The sequence below is a fragment of the Psittacula echo genome, assembly GCF_963264785.1.
Source record: "Psittacula echo genome assembly, chromosome: Z".
In the NCBI taxonomy this organism is placed as follows: Eukaryota; Metazoa; Chordata; class Aves; order Psittaciformes; family Psittacidae; genus Psittacula; species Psittacula echo.
Window position 1 is genome coordinate 35,193,895 of NC_137742.1, and position 17,395 is coordinate 35,211,289.

General features: G+C 43.3%; 1 protein-coding gene across 7 annotated transcripts in view; it reads right to left on the bottom strand.

Annotated features, from left to right (window-relative positions):
- NFIB (nuclear factor I B) overlaps window positions 1–17,395 on the bottom strand; it is a gene marked incomplete at its 5' end in the record, with an annotated part of 259,265 nt that overhangs the window by 154,693 nt on the left and 87,177 nt on the right. For 3 of the 7 annotated variants that reach the window (XM_080638009.1, XM_080638007.1, XM_080638006.1), the window contains 2 exons: window positions 1,529–2,060; window positions 8,306–8,561. In XM_080638009.1, the coding sequence (XP_080494135.1) occupies window positions 1,529–2,060; window positions 8,306–8,335 (562 nt within the window). Of the gene's footprint in view, window positions 1–1,528; window positions 2,061–8,305; window positions 8,562–17,395 lie in introns of those variants that run through there. The other 4 variants (XM_080638008.1, XM_080638005.1, XM_080638004.1 and 1 more) reach the window with 2 other exon arrangements.

The following is a 17,395-nucleotide window of genomic DNA, read 5'->3' on the forward strand; positions in this document are numbered from 1 at the left end:
AAAATAAAATAAAATAAAATAAAATAAAATAAAACAAAATACAATGGACTGTATTTTTTCATGATGGATAATCAAAAAAATTGAACCCTATTTATACATTCACATAAACATAGTGCTCCACTTGCGTGAGTAAATGCTAAAAGACCAGTTCACTGAAAACAAAAAGGTTGCTTCGTGTTATCTGTTCTTTTAAAGGATGAGTACACACTGAATGAAAACGTGCAATTTTAACTTTTGTTACTAACAAAATCCATTCCGCTTGTTTTTCAGTTAAATCCTGCAGTTATGTATCAGGCATCACATAACAGCCTGCCATCTGACCTTCTGCAGGCCATTTCTGCCTACTTCCAGGCCAAGTTGTGAAATGGCCCACCATCTGTGGCCAGACAAACTCTCATTAGTTGAGATCTGCGGCTAAAAAATAAATGCTCTATTCGTGTTGATCAGTCTGCAACAGAAAGTCATCTAGAGGGTGGTATAATTATCAGAAAGAACAAAAATAACCCCTCACAGAGAAAAAGCATTTCAGAAGGCTTAGTATGAGAGGAAAAAAACTTTATCTACTTACAGCCATCTACAATTTCAGGGAACCTGCCAAAAAGTTATTGTTATCTGAATATGTAACTAGCAGTTTCTTCCCTGATACATGATTATTGGAAGCCCTGTTTTTATTTTCATTCTCTAAAACTAAGTTTAAGAAGCTTTTCCACAGTGTTTCTGCAATTTTTCACATTTCAATTACCTGCCAAATAAAATCAAGTATTCAAGTGTGGTTATGAAAATATACTTTTCATGGAAAATTCTCTCAAAATATTCCAACCTGGATCTTTACTTTAAAGCTTGGATAGGTAAGATAAGCTAGTGCTGTAAAGTATGAATAAAGTGTTAAGTACTGTAAATTGCAATTCTGACTGCAAATGGTATCTAGAAAGCACTATTTCTGTGCTGAAGTTTTTTTGTATTTTATTTTATAGACATGAGAGAGTCTACAAGTCCTTTTCAAAATGATAGTAGGCTCACCAGTCTAAGAATGAACTCTTGATTATTTGCAACTACAAAGACAATAATAAATATTTGTAGTATTTATTGTGATTGAGCAATCGCACATACCTGCATCTGTTACTAACAGTACTGGGGGAACAAAAAAAAACCAAAATAACCCATTGAAAAACAAGAAGGTTTTCTGAAGTCACCTCTGGAAAAACTACACTTTCTAATATTGCCACTTTCTGATAAAAAGAAAAGGCAACTTTAGTGAAAATAAAGTACTGCTTTAGTATGTCCCACTCTCTCTTGAAAGAGAGCAAGGCACGTATGTGAAACATACATGTTAGTTACACAGATGCGTAGGAATGTGTGTGTGTGTAAGTATATACGTATACATGCTGATTTACATATGGATATGTACCCACATTACGTCTATAGACCGCAGAATAACATTTCACTGGAAGCCAGCCCATAGGGGAAACAGGGCTACTTGGAATCAGAGTTTGACATACTAACACAGAAACAACAATCTGCTTCCTACCTTGCTCCTGCACGTAGTATGCCAAAAACAAATCAAGCTCCTTGACTGATACTGTTATGTGATGTGGCTGGACGCAAAGTGCTGGATTTGTGCAATGTGGGGATTTCATGAGACGCTCTCCATCCGTACTTTCCAAGGGGATGCCTTTGAACAGGATCACCATGACTAGATCCAGACGCCAGACTTTGTCAGCCTGTCGCAGGCAGTCGATTCTCCTAATCTTACCCTTCTGGTCAGGATTGGACAATACACAGCATGGGTGCTTCTTCCCAGTCACCGTGAGCACAAAATCCTCCCGGAACTCTTGGCGAATATCTTTGCGCAGCTTGGCCAGGAGCCTGGATGCCCACTTCTGTTTAATTTCAGGCTTTTCGCTAAGTAGCTCATCCTTGACTGCTCTTTCCTCATCCTTTGACATTCGTTTCTCATGTTTCTTAAAGTACTTGCGTTTTCGAGCCTGAAGGTTGAACCAAGTATAGGCAATTGCACGGACATGTGGCAGAAGTGCCTCAATGAACGGGTGAAATTCATCCTGCAGAAAGAAGTGGAGGGAAAAAAAAAAAAAAAGAAAAAAAGAAAAGAAGAAAACTCAGAGTCAGTAAATGCTCATAATCAAAGCGGTATCAATCAAAGTTTCTAAAAATCTTAAAGTGAAATCCAAGACAAAGAGGATAAACACTTAAAATTCACGCAAATTTCTGCGTAACACCTTTTATGTGATTACTACCACTGTCAGGCGACAGACAAAAAGTACACAGAGAATTGCATTTTCCCCATATTTCACTCTTCAAAAGAACCGTGTGAACATTTTATTTTGTATGGCTCCCCTCACTTCATCCCACAACGCTGCAGAAACATCATTTAAAAGATACGCCATCAAGACGTTTTGTTCCTAACATTTAAATATCTGAGTGAATGGCTAACATCAAGAAAAGTACCATTGCACAAAGAGGACACAATACGGTTTTAAAAAATCTGAGCAGAAATGTTCCGAAGGCTGAGGCGAATGCCACAGTTCATTTCTCTTCTCTGTGGCACAGAAACACAAAGCATATACATGCTCAGTGTAACACCACACAGTTCCCGCTTTTGGAGCATGCTCTCAGCAAGAGACTGCTGGTGGCACAAAGAGCATGCGCCATTAAACTTGATCCATTTTCTTATCAAACGTCCAGCATTCCAGCACTGAAACAGCACCATTCCAGTGGTGGTAACTACAGAAACCAGTATACGGTAAGGAAAAGCAGGCAAGACACAGTGTGCCATATACAACTCCTGAACAGAAGCTTCAATATTTTCAGCTCTTCGGGCTTCCCTCCCACCACCCCCAATCTGAGTAAAATAAAAGTTTATGAAGTTGAAAACAAAAATCACATTTATGTTCTTCCAGCAGCTTCACTGTGGGTTTTGAGGCTTCACAAAGTCAGTTAGTTTGTTAACTGATCACATGAGTGTGGCAATTATTCTAAACCCCTTAAAAATCAATCTAAGGTGTACAATGAAAAATGGCAACTTGGCACAAACTTTGCATTCTTTGTGTTTCTGCATGCTGTGGCAGAGTGACATTACAAGTGCACCTCTGGTGAAATGCTGCTTTTGTGAAATCCATGTAATTTATTTGCAGTTCCAAAATATCCCTTTCTGACATCTGGCTTCACCTGCAAGTTCTTATCTTCTGCCTAGCAGCGATACGGATTGCATGAAGGAGGTAATGCTTAGTTGTTGTCTACAAGTACATCCTATAGCAAATTAATTCATTTTGTCTGCTTAAAGTACTATCCTACACATTCATGTTAATATCTAAATAGGCCTTTCCCAAAAACTTCTTTTTTGTGAGAAAATCCTGTGTTTAGAACTGTGTGATCTGCTTATCAAACATTACTGTATTTTGCCTTGGAAGAGAGACCTTACGGGAGGTATCTTTCTTCCTGTGTGCAAGCAAATTTAGTTTTAAATACCATGCAGATTGTTCATCATACTGAGTGGCACAGTGCAATCAAACTAAAACTGAACCTCTTTTATACGATTATATTCAAGAATGCAATTATCAAACTAATATTTTAGCCACACTGCTAGACAAGGAATGAATTACGTTTAATCAATAGGATGATTAACTTCATTAGGTAAAAATGATGAAAGTATAACTAATGGTCTCAATTATACAGGGTTCAGACTGCCATTGTAGAAGCTTCAGGCCAAGAATTTAGTATTTAAATCTTCAAATTTCAAACAAACTTCAAAATTTCCTGAATGGTAAAAAAGCCTATTAGATCTAGTTACCTCTTATCCCTAAGCATCCCCAAGTCAAATAGAAAACAAGTGGAAAGTTGCAAGCAGATTACTTAAAGAGCATGTTACCTTTGTAGGGGAGAAAAGAAAAATAAAATAAAATAAAATAAAATAAAATAAAATAAAATAAAATAAAATAAAATAAAATAAAATATAAAATAAAATATAATAAAGTATAATAAAATAAAAAGAGGAGAGAGACAATATCAGAAGATAATTCAGGACATAAAAGATTGCATTACAGTATGATGCTTGACAAAGAGCCACAAAGGCAATAATTAAACTGATTAGTAGTTTCCAGCAGAGATTTGAACAATTCTGATACTATACTGGCACATAAAACTAGGCCATGGAAAGAGTTAAACCACAATCTGTTCTTTGTGTGGGAAGGCAATACGGCTCTGAATAACCACAGCACATGATAAGACTTCCCTATCTTCATACACTTTCTGATGCCATGCTTTTTTCCCCCTCAATTATAACTACTAAAGAAAGTTTATTTTTACTTCAACAGAAGGCATCTTAACAGAAGTATTCAAATATTATCTTTTTTTTTTTCAATTAACATAAGCATGGTGTTAAATACTTACAATTCATTTTAGACTGAATAAAACAGATCTACTACAGATCTTGAAAATTCTAACAGCTGGGGCTAAAGGTGGAGTGAAGGCAGGCGGTCGAAGAGCTTTGGTAGAAATTAATTTTTGCCTCAATACAATGACTTCCCCTATATCTACACAGACTTCAGCATTCATAACTGAAAATGGAAATGAAATTAATCTCAAAATATTCTGTGCTACTAGAATATTGAACATCTAGTTTTCTAAGAAAGAAAGAAAACATTCTTCTGTTTCTAAGAACAACACAAACTCTTTTGGAATGGCTATGTCTTTGGGTAATGTGCATAGTATTTACAATAATAACCTATAGCATTTTATCTATGAAAATGTTATAGAGGGAAAATGAACTTTTTAAATTCCAGTCTACAGTGGTCGAATGTTTCCTTTCCAGACAATGGAGGAAAAAAAAAACCAAATAAAATAAAATAAAAGGAGAGAGGGAATGTGACTTTTAATTCAGGCTTTTCTTTCATAATATCAGTAAGTCCTGAAGATAAAAAATATATGTGAAAGAGTGTGAAGGAGAAACACAGTAAAGAACATCCTGTTCTAAAGCAATATTATCAGAGATCTTTGAGAGATTCATTGTGCATCTGGAGTCCTTTCAAATGAAACATTACTTGACAAGAAGAAGTGCCCATAAAAATGATCCTAAATGGATTTGCAATTAATCACACACATTCTCCACTAAACCTCCTAAAAAGCCATCTACAGAATTTGATTTTTTTACCCCTTAATATTCATACAGGCAATATTGAAATTATTTTTTATGTGGTTCTTACCCATGTGCCAAAGTTGCTCTTGCAATAAAGTGATTTATGGAGGTAAGATTTTCAACTGTCATATCAAATAGTTCAGGTGAACCACTGTGCACTGGCAATTTAAATTAAGGTGGAAGTTATTGTGTAACATCTGTATAGCTTGTAAATAAAAGAAAAAATAACAGTCACCTAATGATGACAGATGGGCCAGGTTTTCTTCTGGTGCAAGGTAAAGGGGAAATGCAGTGTCCCTCTCCCATTTTTCACTTTTATAAACTTTGTAACAAGTTCCTGTAAGCTTGAACTAAGGAGTACACAATAAATATACCTGTTCTAAGAAGTCTAGGAATTTTATAGGGAAAACTTCATGTACTCAATTTCCCTTCTCTGGGCTTAACATATTCGAGCAGAGGGAAGGAAAAAAAAAATAGAAAGAAAAAGAAAAACATATTCTGAGTTTCCTGGACCACCATAACATAAAAATAAACCACGGCAAAAATATCACAAGAGACCAAGCACTTAAAGGCTTGCAGTAACTGCATCCTATCACGCTTCAGCAAGAGAGATAAATGCAGTTTCCACTCATTCCAAAATAGGGGGAAAGAGGTATGTGGGAAGGAGAGGAAAGGACCCCAACAAAATTTCAATTGCATTCGGTAAGTTGCCTTCTTCCTTGGAGTTATTTTACACCCACCAAACTTTTTCTGAAAGAGTGATGGGTAGCATTTAAAATGCCAAGGTTTGTCTTAAAGCTGTACTCTGGGTTTTAAACTTGTATCTAAAAGCTGCTTCAGCACCGCTGCAGCACAAACTGAACTACTGCTTTTGCCAGGAGCTCGGTTCAAACAGGTGTTCTGTGTTTAGAACTTTTACCAAAATATTTTCCTCTGAGCATACACTACCACAGTCAATGTGCATCGCAAGAGCCCTAGAGACTAAGAACACAATAGAGAGAACAATTTTGGTAGCGCTATTCTAACTCAGTCGCAACTCATTCTTGCTTTAAATAAATAAGTAACACAAAGTATGAATTCTCATTGCCAGTGAAACCTTCATTTTTAATTTATGGAGAGGAAAGGTGATTTTTAAAATGCCTTTACCCTTCCAAACAGGTAGAGAAAGATTCCAAACTACAAGCAGTTTGCTGCAACTGTGTTCCACGTATGCAACACTAAATGGTAACTGTCTCTGCATGGCACATGACACAGCGTGATTGTAAAATATTATAGGGACGTTATCGATACATGAAAGCCAGGAACTGCTTTCCTATATTTATGGCTGTAGAAGTGCAATGTTTTCATATATACCTGAGTGCCGTATTTTAACACAGATTTGTAAAGAACAAGGAAATCTATTACATCTGTGAGTCCAATAAGCAAACATATGGGGAGGGGGAGTGGAAATGTCATTAGAGCAGGAAACAACATGAACTACCCATTGTAATAGAGGTGGTAGCAAAAACTTGCTTGTTTCCAATGTGAAATTCACTTTCTCAAGTTGTTCTCTCAGGTTTATACTCTGGTGCACGGGTCTAATTGCTTGTCAACAATCTCACAGGACGGACAGCCCACACAGAATTAATTTTTACTAATTGCAGATTCCACCATAAGTAATTATTTCTATGTGTGTACCTGCAAGCATGTGTGTATCTGTTACACATAATGCTTCCTACATGCACTCATTTTTTTCTGCTGAAGAAGTATCTCAACAGTACTCTTTTCCAGCTTTGCTTCGCTGCAGCTCACGTTTACTTGCTGAAAATATCCATATCTAAGTCAATCACACTTATATGCCAAACAAAATATAAACAATAAAAAATGTGTCAGCCAAAAAGCTACAGGACTGTATCCAATCACTGCATAAGCCTTATCGTTGTTTCCATCTTCATTCACAATTTATGAATACTTCAGTCCTTTTGAATTACAATGCTTTCTAATTGTAGAGTAACTTAAATCATATTTATTTATTCACCGTGCCACTGTAGGAGCATCGCTGGCCGCTGAACTACAGCGTTGCGGGAGACGTTACTTTCTCCCATTTTCTGCTTCTTTGGCCATTTGTTGCGCCAATGTGAAAGCCAGCAGTTATCGCTTAATCAGTTTACATCACATCCTCCTAAAACAGACTTTCACAAAAACCTCTGAAAACTATCCCTGGGCTTTACAGACCGGGTTCGCTCTCCGGTGTCCCGGCGCTAGCTCGCTGCTACCTTATGCCCGGCAAGGACGCTCCTGGGGCAGCCGGGGAGCTCCCCAAGCCCGCTCCCTAACTCCCTCCAGCATCAAAAACCGCACTCTGCCGTCGCGGGGACCTCCGCTCGGGCTGCCCCCTCCTCTCCGCGCACTGCTCCGCGCCTCCCCGCTCCCTCCATGCACAGCGCCGCGCCGGCCGCGGCTTCGCCCGACTCCCTCCCGCCGTCCCGGTGACAGCCGCCGCGAGGGAAAGCGACCGCAAGTGCGGTGGTGAGGAAAGGCTGGCTCGCTCCCGGCTCTCGGGGGGATGCGCCCGCCTGCCAGCGTCGCGGGGTAGCCGGGAGCGGGGAAATGCCATGCCCTGGCACCGCCGACCCAGGTAGGCTGCACGGCTCGGGCGTCCCGCTCGCATCGCCCTCAATGCTGGCAGGCTACCTATTATTATTAAGAAAACATTAGGCAGGATTACTTCGCATCGGCGAGAGTTAGGTTTTAGGGGTTTTTTTTTGTTCCTCAAAACCACTTTTCCTTTCAAACCCTTTCATTAGACTGACGAGCTGAAAAGAGAGCAAATCGTTTGATTTCAATCAAATCAATACTTCTCAAACTTGCTTCTTAGCGTAATTATGCTCATTTCCATTTTCTTAACCTTTGACTTCTTATGCACCGACAAGTAACAGTACTTGTCTGCGGGTGACACTTTGAATGGATCTCCCCAACACAATGGCCTGGTACAGTTTATTCTCTACTATTCCCTCCTGCGAGAGGCAGTTTGGATCAGACAAGCAATTACAACTGTGCCTTAACCCATTACAACTACTAGAAATGACTCATTACCAACTCGCATACATGCAAAAATTAAAAAAAAAAAAAAAAAAAAAAAAGTTTAAATAAATAAATAAAACGCGTCTATACCTGAGTGAGACAGATTGGAGAATACATCATGACTTCGCTTTGAGAACACGCTGCCCGGAGAACCCCTAAGAAAAGCCTCAAAAAGGAATGATTTCATCTATCCATTTTACAGTCATCTGAGACTCAAAAAAGGTGAAATCAACCAGGACGGGGCTCTGCCCTGTATCACCACAACTTCACAACAAACCCCAGTCCTCCTTAAATAGCCAAAGATTCAAGTTCACTCCGTGTGCTAGATTTCCCGGGGTGAAATCCAATCTACACTTTTAACCCTCTTGTAGTCGGCGGCGCAGGAGTCTTGCTTTGGCTGCTGCTGCTGCGGCTGCTGCTGGTGGTTGTTTTGCAGATGAGGGGGGAAGGACTCGGGGGGGTGGGGGGGTGGGCGGGAGGATTTTGTTGTTGTTGTTGTTGTTTGGGATTTTTTTCTTTTTATCCTTTTCCTTTTTTTTCCCTTCTCTTTCTCTTTTTCCGCCCTAAAGACGCCGGTGGCGGTGTGTTGTTATCTCGGCTCTGTCACCGCGCTCGCCAAAGTTCAAGGTTACAGCGCGCAGCGAAGCAGGACGATCCCTGGGAGCGATGGCAGCCCGAACTTCGTCGGGTAGCGACCATGCGGGCGGCGGGCGCGAGCCAGGGACGGGGGCGCGCGCACCGGGGCGGGCAGCGCGCGGCCTGGTAGCTCCCGCCCTCGCGCCGAGGGCTTAATGGCGAGGGGCCGCTTCCCGAACGCCCTCTGTAACAGAAACGATTCCTCGGAAATTCAGACGGCAAATCGTTCCTCCTCGGTGCGCTCCCAGCGCGTCGGCGCCGCGTCCCGCGTGTGCGCGCGTGTGTCCCTTCGCTCCGCAAAACTTGGGAGTTGGAACACAGAGCGGTCGCACCCTGCGGACCCCGCTGCTGCAGCAGCGGTCTGCCCAGATGAGACCCAAGTATTTTTTATTATTATTATTTAATTACACAATCACCGCTTACACTCCTCCTCCTCCTCCTGCAAACACATTCCTTCTCCGCCAGATCCCCCTCCTCTGCCCTCCCCCTTTATTAATCACCAGTTAGCGCCGCAGAAGGAGCTAGCACGTTTTGCGAACATCCCTCATTTTCCCTCTCTTCTGATGGGAGAAAGTTGCGCCGGGGGGGGGAAGGTAAAGGGGGGAGAGAAAGACGTCGCGGGGGGAAGGTTGCCATCTGCAGGAGGTCTCTTCCCTCTCCGCCGTTCGGAGTACGATCCCGTCCTTGGCGGCAGGGTTCGGACGCCGCCGCTGCCCTCCCTGCGGCCCCCGACCCGCGGCGGAGGACAGAGTGAGGGAGAGCCCCCCCCCCCCCGCACTCCATCACCCCCCCCTGCACCCCATCACTCGGCACCGCCGGCGGCTGCTGTCCCGGCACTCGCAGGCAGCAGCAGGGTGCAGGGTCCGGTTTCATTCTCCCGGGGCCACTTGTACCGGGGGAGAAGGGGAGTGTGGGGGGAAGCAGTGAAGGAAACTTATTTCTGCTCCCGTGAGGAGAGCAGCGCACAGGGGGTAACGGGAGGCTCAGTGTGTAAGATCTCTCTCTCCCCTACCCCCCCTTCGCCGCCGGTGGGAAGGGGCGGCTGAGCGTCACTGGCGCTGCCTCCCTCCCTCCCGGTGCCCGTGCGCGGCCCCCGGAGCGTCCTGGAGGGACCGCTGACTTCCTCCCTGCCCGAAGTGAGAGTTTATTCACGTCAGGCATTTCACAACGACACATCAAGGAAAAGTAGGCAGGTTCAAGTCAACCATGAAATGGTCACTTTTTAACCCCGTCCTGTCCTCATTAGCGAAATGCTCAAACACAGCCCATTTTCAAAGAGGGCTCTTAATGAGAGGAGCTTGCCAAGTCTACTAGCTGCAATTCCCATAAATTTACAAACCAAAAGAAGCAGGGGGATGGGCGGGGGAAGGAGGGAGCCCGCACGAGACAGGTAATGTCAAAGGAAACAGCGAGAGCCCAACGCCATTAACCCCTTGCAGAATCCACGCCACAGCTTCGCAGCTCGGTTTCTGGCTGGACTTGCCCGGTTCCCTCAGATTTGAGGGGTTCAAGCAACAGCCACGGCTTTTCCCTCCTACAGACCACACTGGTAAGTGGCAAGTTCGGAGCATACGCTCAGGCAAGAAGAGATGAAGCAAACGCGGGGTTAACCACAATGAACAACATTTGTTTTCATATCTGGTGTAGAATACACCCCAAATGCTATCATCTTCTCCTTTACCCAGACACTGCAAAAAGCTGATAACACCAGCTTTAAATACCAGAGTTTCCCTTTGAATAAATATTCAATTTAACTGGAGTTAATTTACCATAAAAGACATTCCCCTTGGCACAAATGCACTGATGTCCTTGAACACACCTCTTTGAGCGCCTGAACTCTTACACAACAAGCCAATACTGCAGACCTGATTTAAAGGCATAATAATCCCATTCTGTCCCCCTTCTCTCTTGCACCCCTCTGTGAGAATCAGGACAAGCCCCCAACACTGCATCAGCAAAGCTGTCCCTGTGAGCTGCACACATGTGAGAAGTATCCCCTTTCCCAAGCAGCATTTGCAGAAGGCCTCATTCTCCCCCAGGTCCTGGCTAAGGGACCACTTTGTGCTACAGGCCTGTGCAATAAAAGCAAGTACAATCTGGCAAGGTCTCAGGAGCAAGGAGAGGCAAGCAGGAAAAAGCGAAAGGACACCAGGCTGGTTACTTTCTGCTTCTCTCTCTGCTTACTGCAAGGTGGTGGAATCGGGTTTGCATCCCCACAAGAGCAGGCAGAGGGTGGATCTGAATCCCTACACAGAGTGGTCAGGGAGAGGCTGAGCCCAGCCAGTCTATCAGCAAGTGCCAGTACCTCCGGAATAGCACTGCTGGGGATCACAAAAAAGCCAGACTGTCCCTCCCTTGAGCCCATCTGTTGGCCAGGATTGAGCAGGCCCCCATGTGAAGGCATGCTTGTGGGAAATGGAGCTGCCTGGCCAGCACAGCTCAAGCAGCATCTTCTCTGCAAAACCCAGAAGCCAAGGTGACCATAGTATGGTTTGCCATGGGTGTGTCTCCAGTTTAACCACAGGCTCTCAGTGCATCAGTGATAGCAGGCTCAAGTGAGCACCCAGAAGGCATGTTTTGGTTCTGCTCCTCCTGGTTAATCCCAGTAGGAACCCATACAGGAGGGAGGTTTTGTCCTGGTTGAACCCTACACACACACTCAAACACACACCCCCTCTATCTCACTCCACACACACACACTTCTTCTTTCACAGGAAAGCAAGTTAAAGATTCTTTTCAGAATGGAGAGAGTTCCATTAAAATAATTCAAAAAAGAGCAACTCTCTACCACTTTCTTACAAGGGTGGTGGGAACTGAGTTAACCTGGAGAAACACAGTATCAATACAATGACAGCAGCCATCGTGGCTGGGCACTGGCATGCAGGACACCATTGTGGTAAAGTGGTTCAATTGCTCTCATGTCCTGGCTTGCATTAACCCCATCACCCTAAAAACCCTTCTCTCCCACCCCACACACTAACAACCCTGCAGCTGGTGCACATTTTCTACCCTTGAGGCTCCAGTCTGGCGAACAGTTGCTTTTTGTCCTCACTGCCAGTTATGCCAGCCTCCACACTGTATGTGGAAGTACAGCTATCCTTCCCAGGTGGACAACTGAGAAAATAAAAGTCACCATCCAGGCTTCATGGTGAGAGACACAACTCCATGGTGAGAGACACAACTCCATGGGACTGGGATGGCCTGAGGAATCCTGCCCTCAGGTGTATATCAGCACTGCTAACACACTCCTGGACACATGCATAGGTGGGCACACATGCAGCAAAGACACATGTCTGGGAAGAAAATTCACCTTCCACACCAGTAAGTGGCAAATGCTGAGGCTGTGTGTGAACCATCCTCACCGAGAGGTCATTTTCAGAGGAGGGACTGTTCCTGCACCCTTTCCATGCCTCCCAGCCACCTCTGGCCAGGGTGCCCAGGATGGAAGGACACCCACTGCCCACACTGCAGCATCTGAGACAGCCCATCTCAGGAAAGAATCAGAAAGGGGTTTTGACACCATAGGCAGATGGACTTTCTGCCTACCACCCATCCTAACTCCGCAGAGCAGTTGTCTGCCAGTGGTGCACATCCTAGTACGCCAGGCTTACACTGAAAGCCTGAGTTTTCCCTCTTTCCTTCACAGACAACGATCACGAACTTTACCAGACGCTGCAAAGTGGCACTCTTGGACTCCAGCAATAGCAACCCTAAAGAGTGGAAAGAGTGGAAAAGACAGTTAGGCCACCTTTATCTTTCCTAAAGCCAAATTTCAGCTCATTGTTTTTTGGTTGGGCAACTGCACAACTGTTTCAAGTTTCGGAGCACAAGACTACTATTATGCATCAAAACTCAGAAAAAGATATTGCTCATGCTAAAGTGTGCAGCCTAAGATTCCCTCAGAATACAAGCGGGCAGTTTATATCTAAACATACACATACTTAACCAAGAAACTAAGTGTTCATGAAAATTCCAGAGGTCTTTTTGTGAAAATCAGAAACAATTGCTTCTGGCTCCAAAATTTTTACGTAAGAGGTCTCAGTGATTCAAAATACAAGCTTTACAGTGATTTTTATCTCTAGTTTAGTAGCGATACCATTAACTTCTTTTCCACCCTTTGTTAGAAAATGCCATTCGCACACATGTCCATTACATATACAATTACCTAAGTACATACATAAATACTGAGTAACACCAATATAGTGTGGTTTATGTCAACTACAAGTAACAAATTATCTTAGCCATGCTATATTACCATAGTGTTATCTAATAGTGATTCTGTCTGTATGACTAGTCTTTGTGCCTTGCAAAACTTCTTGTACCATCAAATTAAACTACAAAATCAAGTTTCACATCTCTGGGACAATCAGAGCCTTGGTCAGTGTTCTTATGTACACGTGTATTGTGTATGCCTATAGATAATGTATGTATGTGTTAATGCACGTATATGCACAGTAAGTTGGGTAGAGAACATTCAGGCAGTTAACATAACTAGTCAAATAAGCAAACTGATAGTATGTTGCATTTCATATGTGGCTGAATTGTAAGGTATTTATGATTTAAAATGCAAACAGCAATCAGTAAAACTCCTAAGTCATGTATTATCACACCTATAAATGTAGGTATCATAATATTTACTAGTTTTTTTCTGAGTGGTGGAAGAAACACACACCCTATATAAACTGTGTATATGTATGATTACATAGGAAGTATGCATATACACAATCAGAAGCAAAGAAATTCACTACTGACTCTACACAGTGACATATGCATGCATGAAGGGTGTGCATGCTTGACCCCTGTCCACATATGGTTTGATGGGGGCTGTAATACTTGAGCTTTCCACAGCTTCCAGACCAGCAAATGAAAACATCAAACCTCAAGTGTAAAGCTGTAAACCACAAAGTTTTGGGTTACACAAGTGTGCAGTTTTTGTCCTTGCTGTGGGTTACTTTCTCAGCCTTACAAAGGCAGGAAACCCTCTTACCCTATCGCAATAAATTCTTTAAAAATTCACATTTGCTGATCTTAAATGCCCCCACACAACCAGCAACAACAATAATGAAATTTTGGCATCATCTTTTCTACCAATTTATATCACTTGCCAGATTTTGAGAACATGGGGGGCGGGGGCATGGTGTCCAGGAGCTGGATTTAAACGTCTGCCCAAATTAGAATTATAAAACTGCTTTTTTTTTTTTTTTTTTTTTTTTCCCTTGTGATTGGAGGCTAAAATCGTGCACGCCGCAGCTCAGAGCTGCTTCAGAGAGCGTTACGAGTTAATCTTGTGTGCTTTGGCGCCTTTTCCCTGCCAGCTACTGTACTTGGAAAAAAAAAAAGTTGGAGATCTTGTCTGTCCCGTCTCAAGTTCAATGGCAGCAATTTCCAGCAGCGGGAGGAGAGGATGGCCATGTTCACAGCCCTAATAATAATTCAGATCACGCCACATCGGCATCTTGTGTCAGAGTCGAAACTGGCTTCCCCGCCCCCTTCAACCTGAGAGCTGCCAAGTCCTCACACACTCTGCATTCAACCACAACTTAATGGATGGGATATTGTGCATTAAAATGTGGCCCAGACACACAGGCAAAGAGAGGACAAGAGGGAAAGCAGACAGACACACACACACACACACAAACAGACACGCGAGAGAAAGGAATGAATTAAAATACACACACAGGTCCCACAACAAAACAGCAGAGAAAAAAAAAAAGAGAAAAAAAAAAAGGAAAAAAAAAAAAAAAAAAAAAAGGAACAAAGAGAAACCCTCTAATGTAACTTCAAAAAACAAGCCAGAAATGCCACCCGAACACTGCATCCTGCAATATAGCGTGAAAGAGACCAGCACAAGCCTCCAGTTTATCGAGCAGACCATACACAACAGCAATGCCATTTCTTCAACATTACACATTAACACTGCAGTCCACTAGCTACGAAAACCACCGAGACAGCCAGAGAGAATATATTATATTAAAAAGTGAGTAAAGAAGCAATCTCTACGGCAAAAAGAAAGAGGGGGAAAGAACTGTCTTCAAGCTACAAACAAAGTAGCATTTGCGTTAATCCTTTCCAGGATTTAACTGATAGTTGCCTGCCAGAGAAGAAAGGGAAGGGTGTGCGTGTGCGTGTGTAAAGTTGAAACAGGAAATGAGCCAAGTTCAGCACTTTTGGACTTAAACGTCCATCAACTGATTCCTGGCATAAAAGTGTGACCCCTATACAAAAGCTGACAATAAAAGCAAAATATAAACAATCCAGCACTTATATCTCCTCCTGTAAAGCAGAAGTGATATCAACATTTAAGAAGAGGGTATAGCATCCACTTTCAAAAGACAGAGACGCAGTCTTAGCCTGGAGGAATTACAAAACAAGAAGCAAGCAAGAAAGAAAAAAATTAAATACCACATACCATTGCAGTGTATGGCATTAAATAATGGAAATCTTGAAATCTGTAACGCACACCACAGGGCTGTTTGCTTCACATTCTCCAGGAAACAGACCTATTATACTCTCAGGGACTCGGTGTGTTTGGGTATTTTTATTATTGGTTTTCATTTCCAGAAGTGGCCTTCTATATTTCTGTTTGGGTTGCGGTATTTTTGCTTTCTTTGTTGTTGCTGGGCTTTGGTTTCTTTGTGGGGGGTGTGTTTGAGTTTTCTTGGGGGGCGGCGGGGTAAGTAGTATTATTTGCTCTGGCTGGCTGTTTGGCTTAGTTTTATCTTATTTTGGTTGCCGGCTTTTTGCCTGACACCGAACGGGATGAAAACTCTTGGCTGGAGCAAGGGAAAAGCCGGTAGTCACAGCCCGCGGGCAGCCCCGGCTCCCTCCCTCCCCGACCTCCCCCGCCTTCCTTCTTTCCTAGTCTTCCTTCCTCTTTCGAGCTGCCAGGCTGGAGAGCACGTTTCAGCGGAGGCTGGGTTGAACGTGGCCCAAAAACTCTTTTTTCCTACATTTCTTTAAACTGATATATATATTTATATCTATACACACACACACAGAGCTACACACATATATACAATCTATATCGATAGAGGTGTACATGCCCTGGCCGCGCTGCTGCCTCCGCCGCACACCTCCCTCCCGCAGCCCGCTCTCGCGGATGCTGCGGGCGCGGGCCACGCGGCTCTCCACTTCCGCCTGGCGGCTGCCGCACACACCAAGGCTGCCGCCGTCGTTTGCATATGAGGAGGGTAACAGCCAATGGAGAGCGCGGGGTGGGGCCTCACGCGGGACGGCGGGGCCGGTGGGGGCCTGAGTGCTGGGTGGGGGCCTGCGGGCCCCGTGAGGGCCCGGTGTGCCCTGGGGTGCCTCGCGGGGCGGCAGGGCAGTGAGCGTGGCTGGGCGAGGGGCACACGGAGGGCCCAGCCGCTCGCGGTTGTATTTTAAAGTTTTAGCTATAAAATTTACACCAAAATATTTCAGTTTAGCCCTCACAGGCCACGCTTGAGGAGTACGTTTCTTCACACGTGCTCTTATGACAGGCTTTTGCAGACAGGTTGTGCAATTTCACGGCTTCAGATGCCTTTTGTAAACTTACCACATCCTACCAGTCCCTCCCTGCAGGATTAACTCCTCCTCCCCGGAGGAGCTGCGGTCCTCTGGCCCAAACCTGAAGAAAGGCAGTAAGGCACCTCGCGAAGAAGGTTTCTGCATCTGAATCATCCTGTGGAACTAAGGCACTTACCACGAGATAAACAGAACTGCATGAGGCAAAAGTGTGTGAAGAGTTTTAATCAGTCAGACAGCAAGCACATTATTTTCTGGTTAAAAAAAAAAAATAAATAAAAAGAAAAAGAAGTTTGCTGAGTACAAGCTCTAAAGAATCTTAATAATTGCCTGGAGGCCATTGCTGGGAACATGGGGGCCTCTCAGGAAGTCAATTTTATTTTCTTTGATTCAAGAAAAACATTCTAAGCTGCTAAAAATACATTCTACACTTAAAATTAAGCACAAGTTGCCATGAAATAGGGAAAAAAAAAACAACAAAAAAAAGCAAAACCAAACAAAACAAAAAAAAAAAAACAAAAAAACAAAAAAAAAAAACAAAAAAAAAAAAAAACGCAAAAAACCAAGCTTTCAGACTTAAGAACAACCAAGCCCGTGGAGGTTTTTTTATTTGTATTTTTCTGATTCTTTTATGAAGAAGTCAAATCTAGAAAAATTAAATTACAAATTTGTGTGGTCAGTGATTGAGAGAAATGCTTGTTCATGCTGCATGGCACAGAGTTTGTGAATTTCATGACAGCCAGTCAGTCAAGTGGAGAGCAGACCTTCCTCCACACCAGAGGGAGTCTGTGGGTGTTCATTTTTAAAATTACTGATATTTTTCTTTCCCTGTACATTTCAAGCTTTGAGTCAGAGTCACAGACAATGATTTGGGCTGGTCATCAGTACTCAGCAGAGTTCATTACAAGAAGTTTAGCAATATTTCACCATAGATTTCCAGTCTTTCTGTTGTTCCTAGGTTTAATTCTCGTGATGCTGTTGTGATTGCTGCCAAAGAATCAAGTTCTGTTAGACAGACTCATCACTCTTTACAGATTT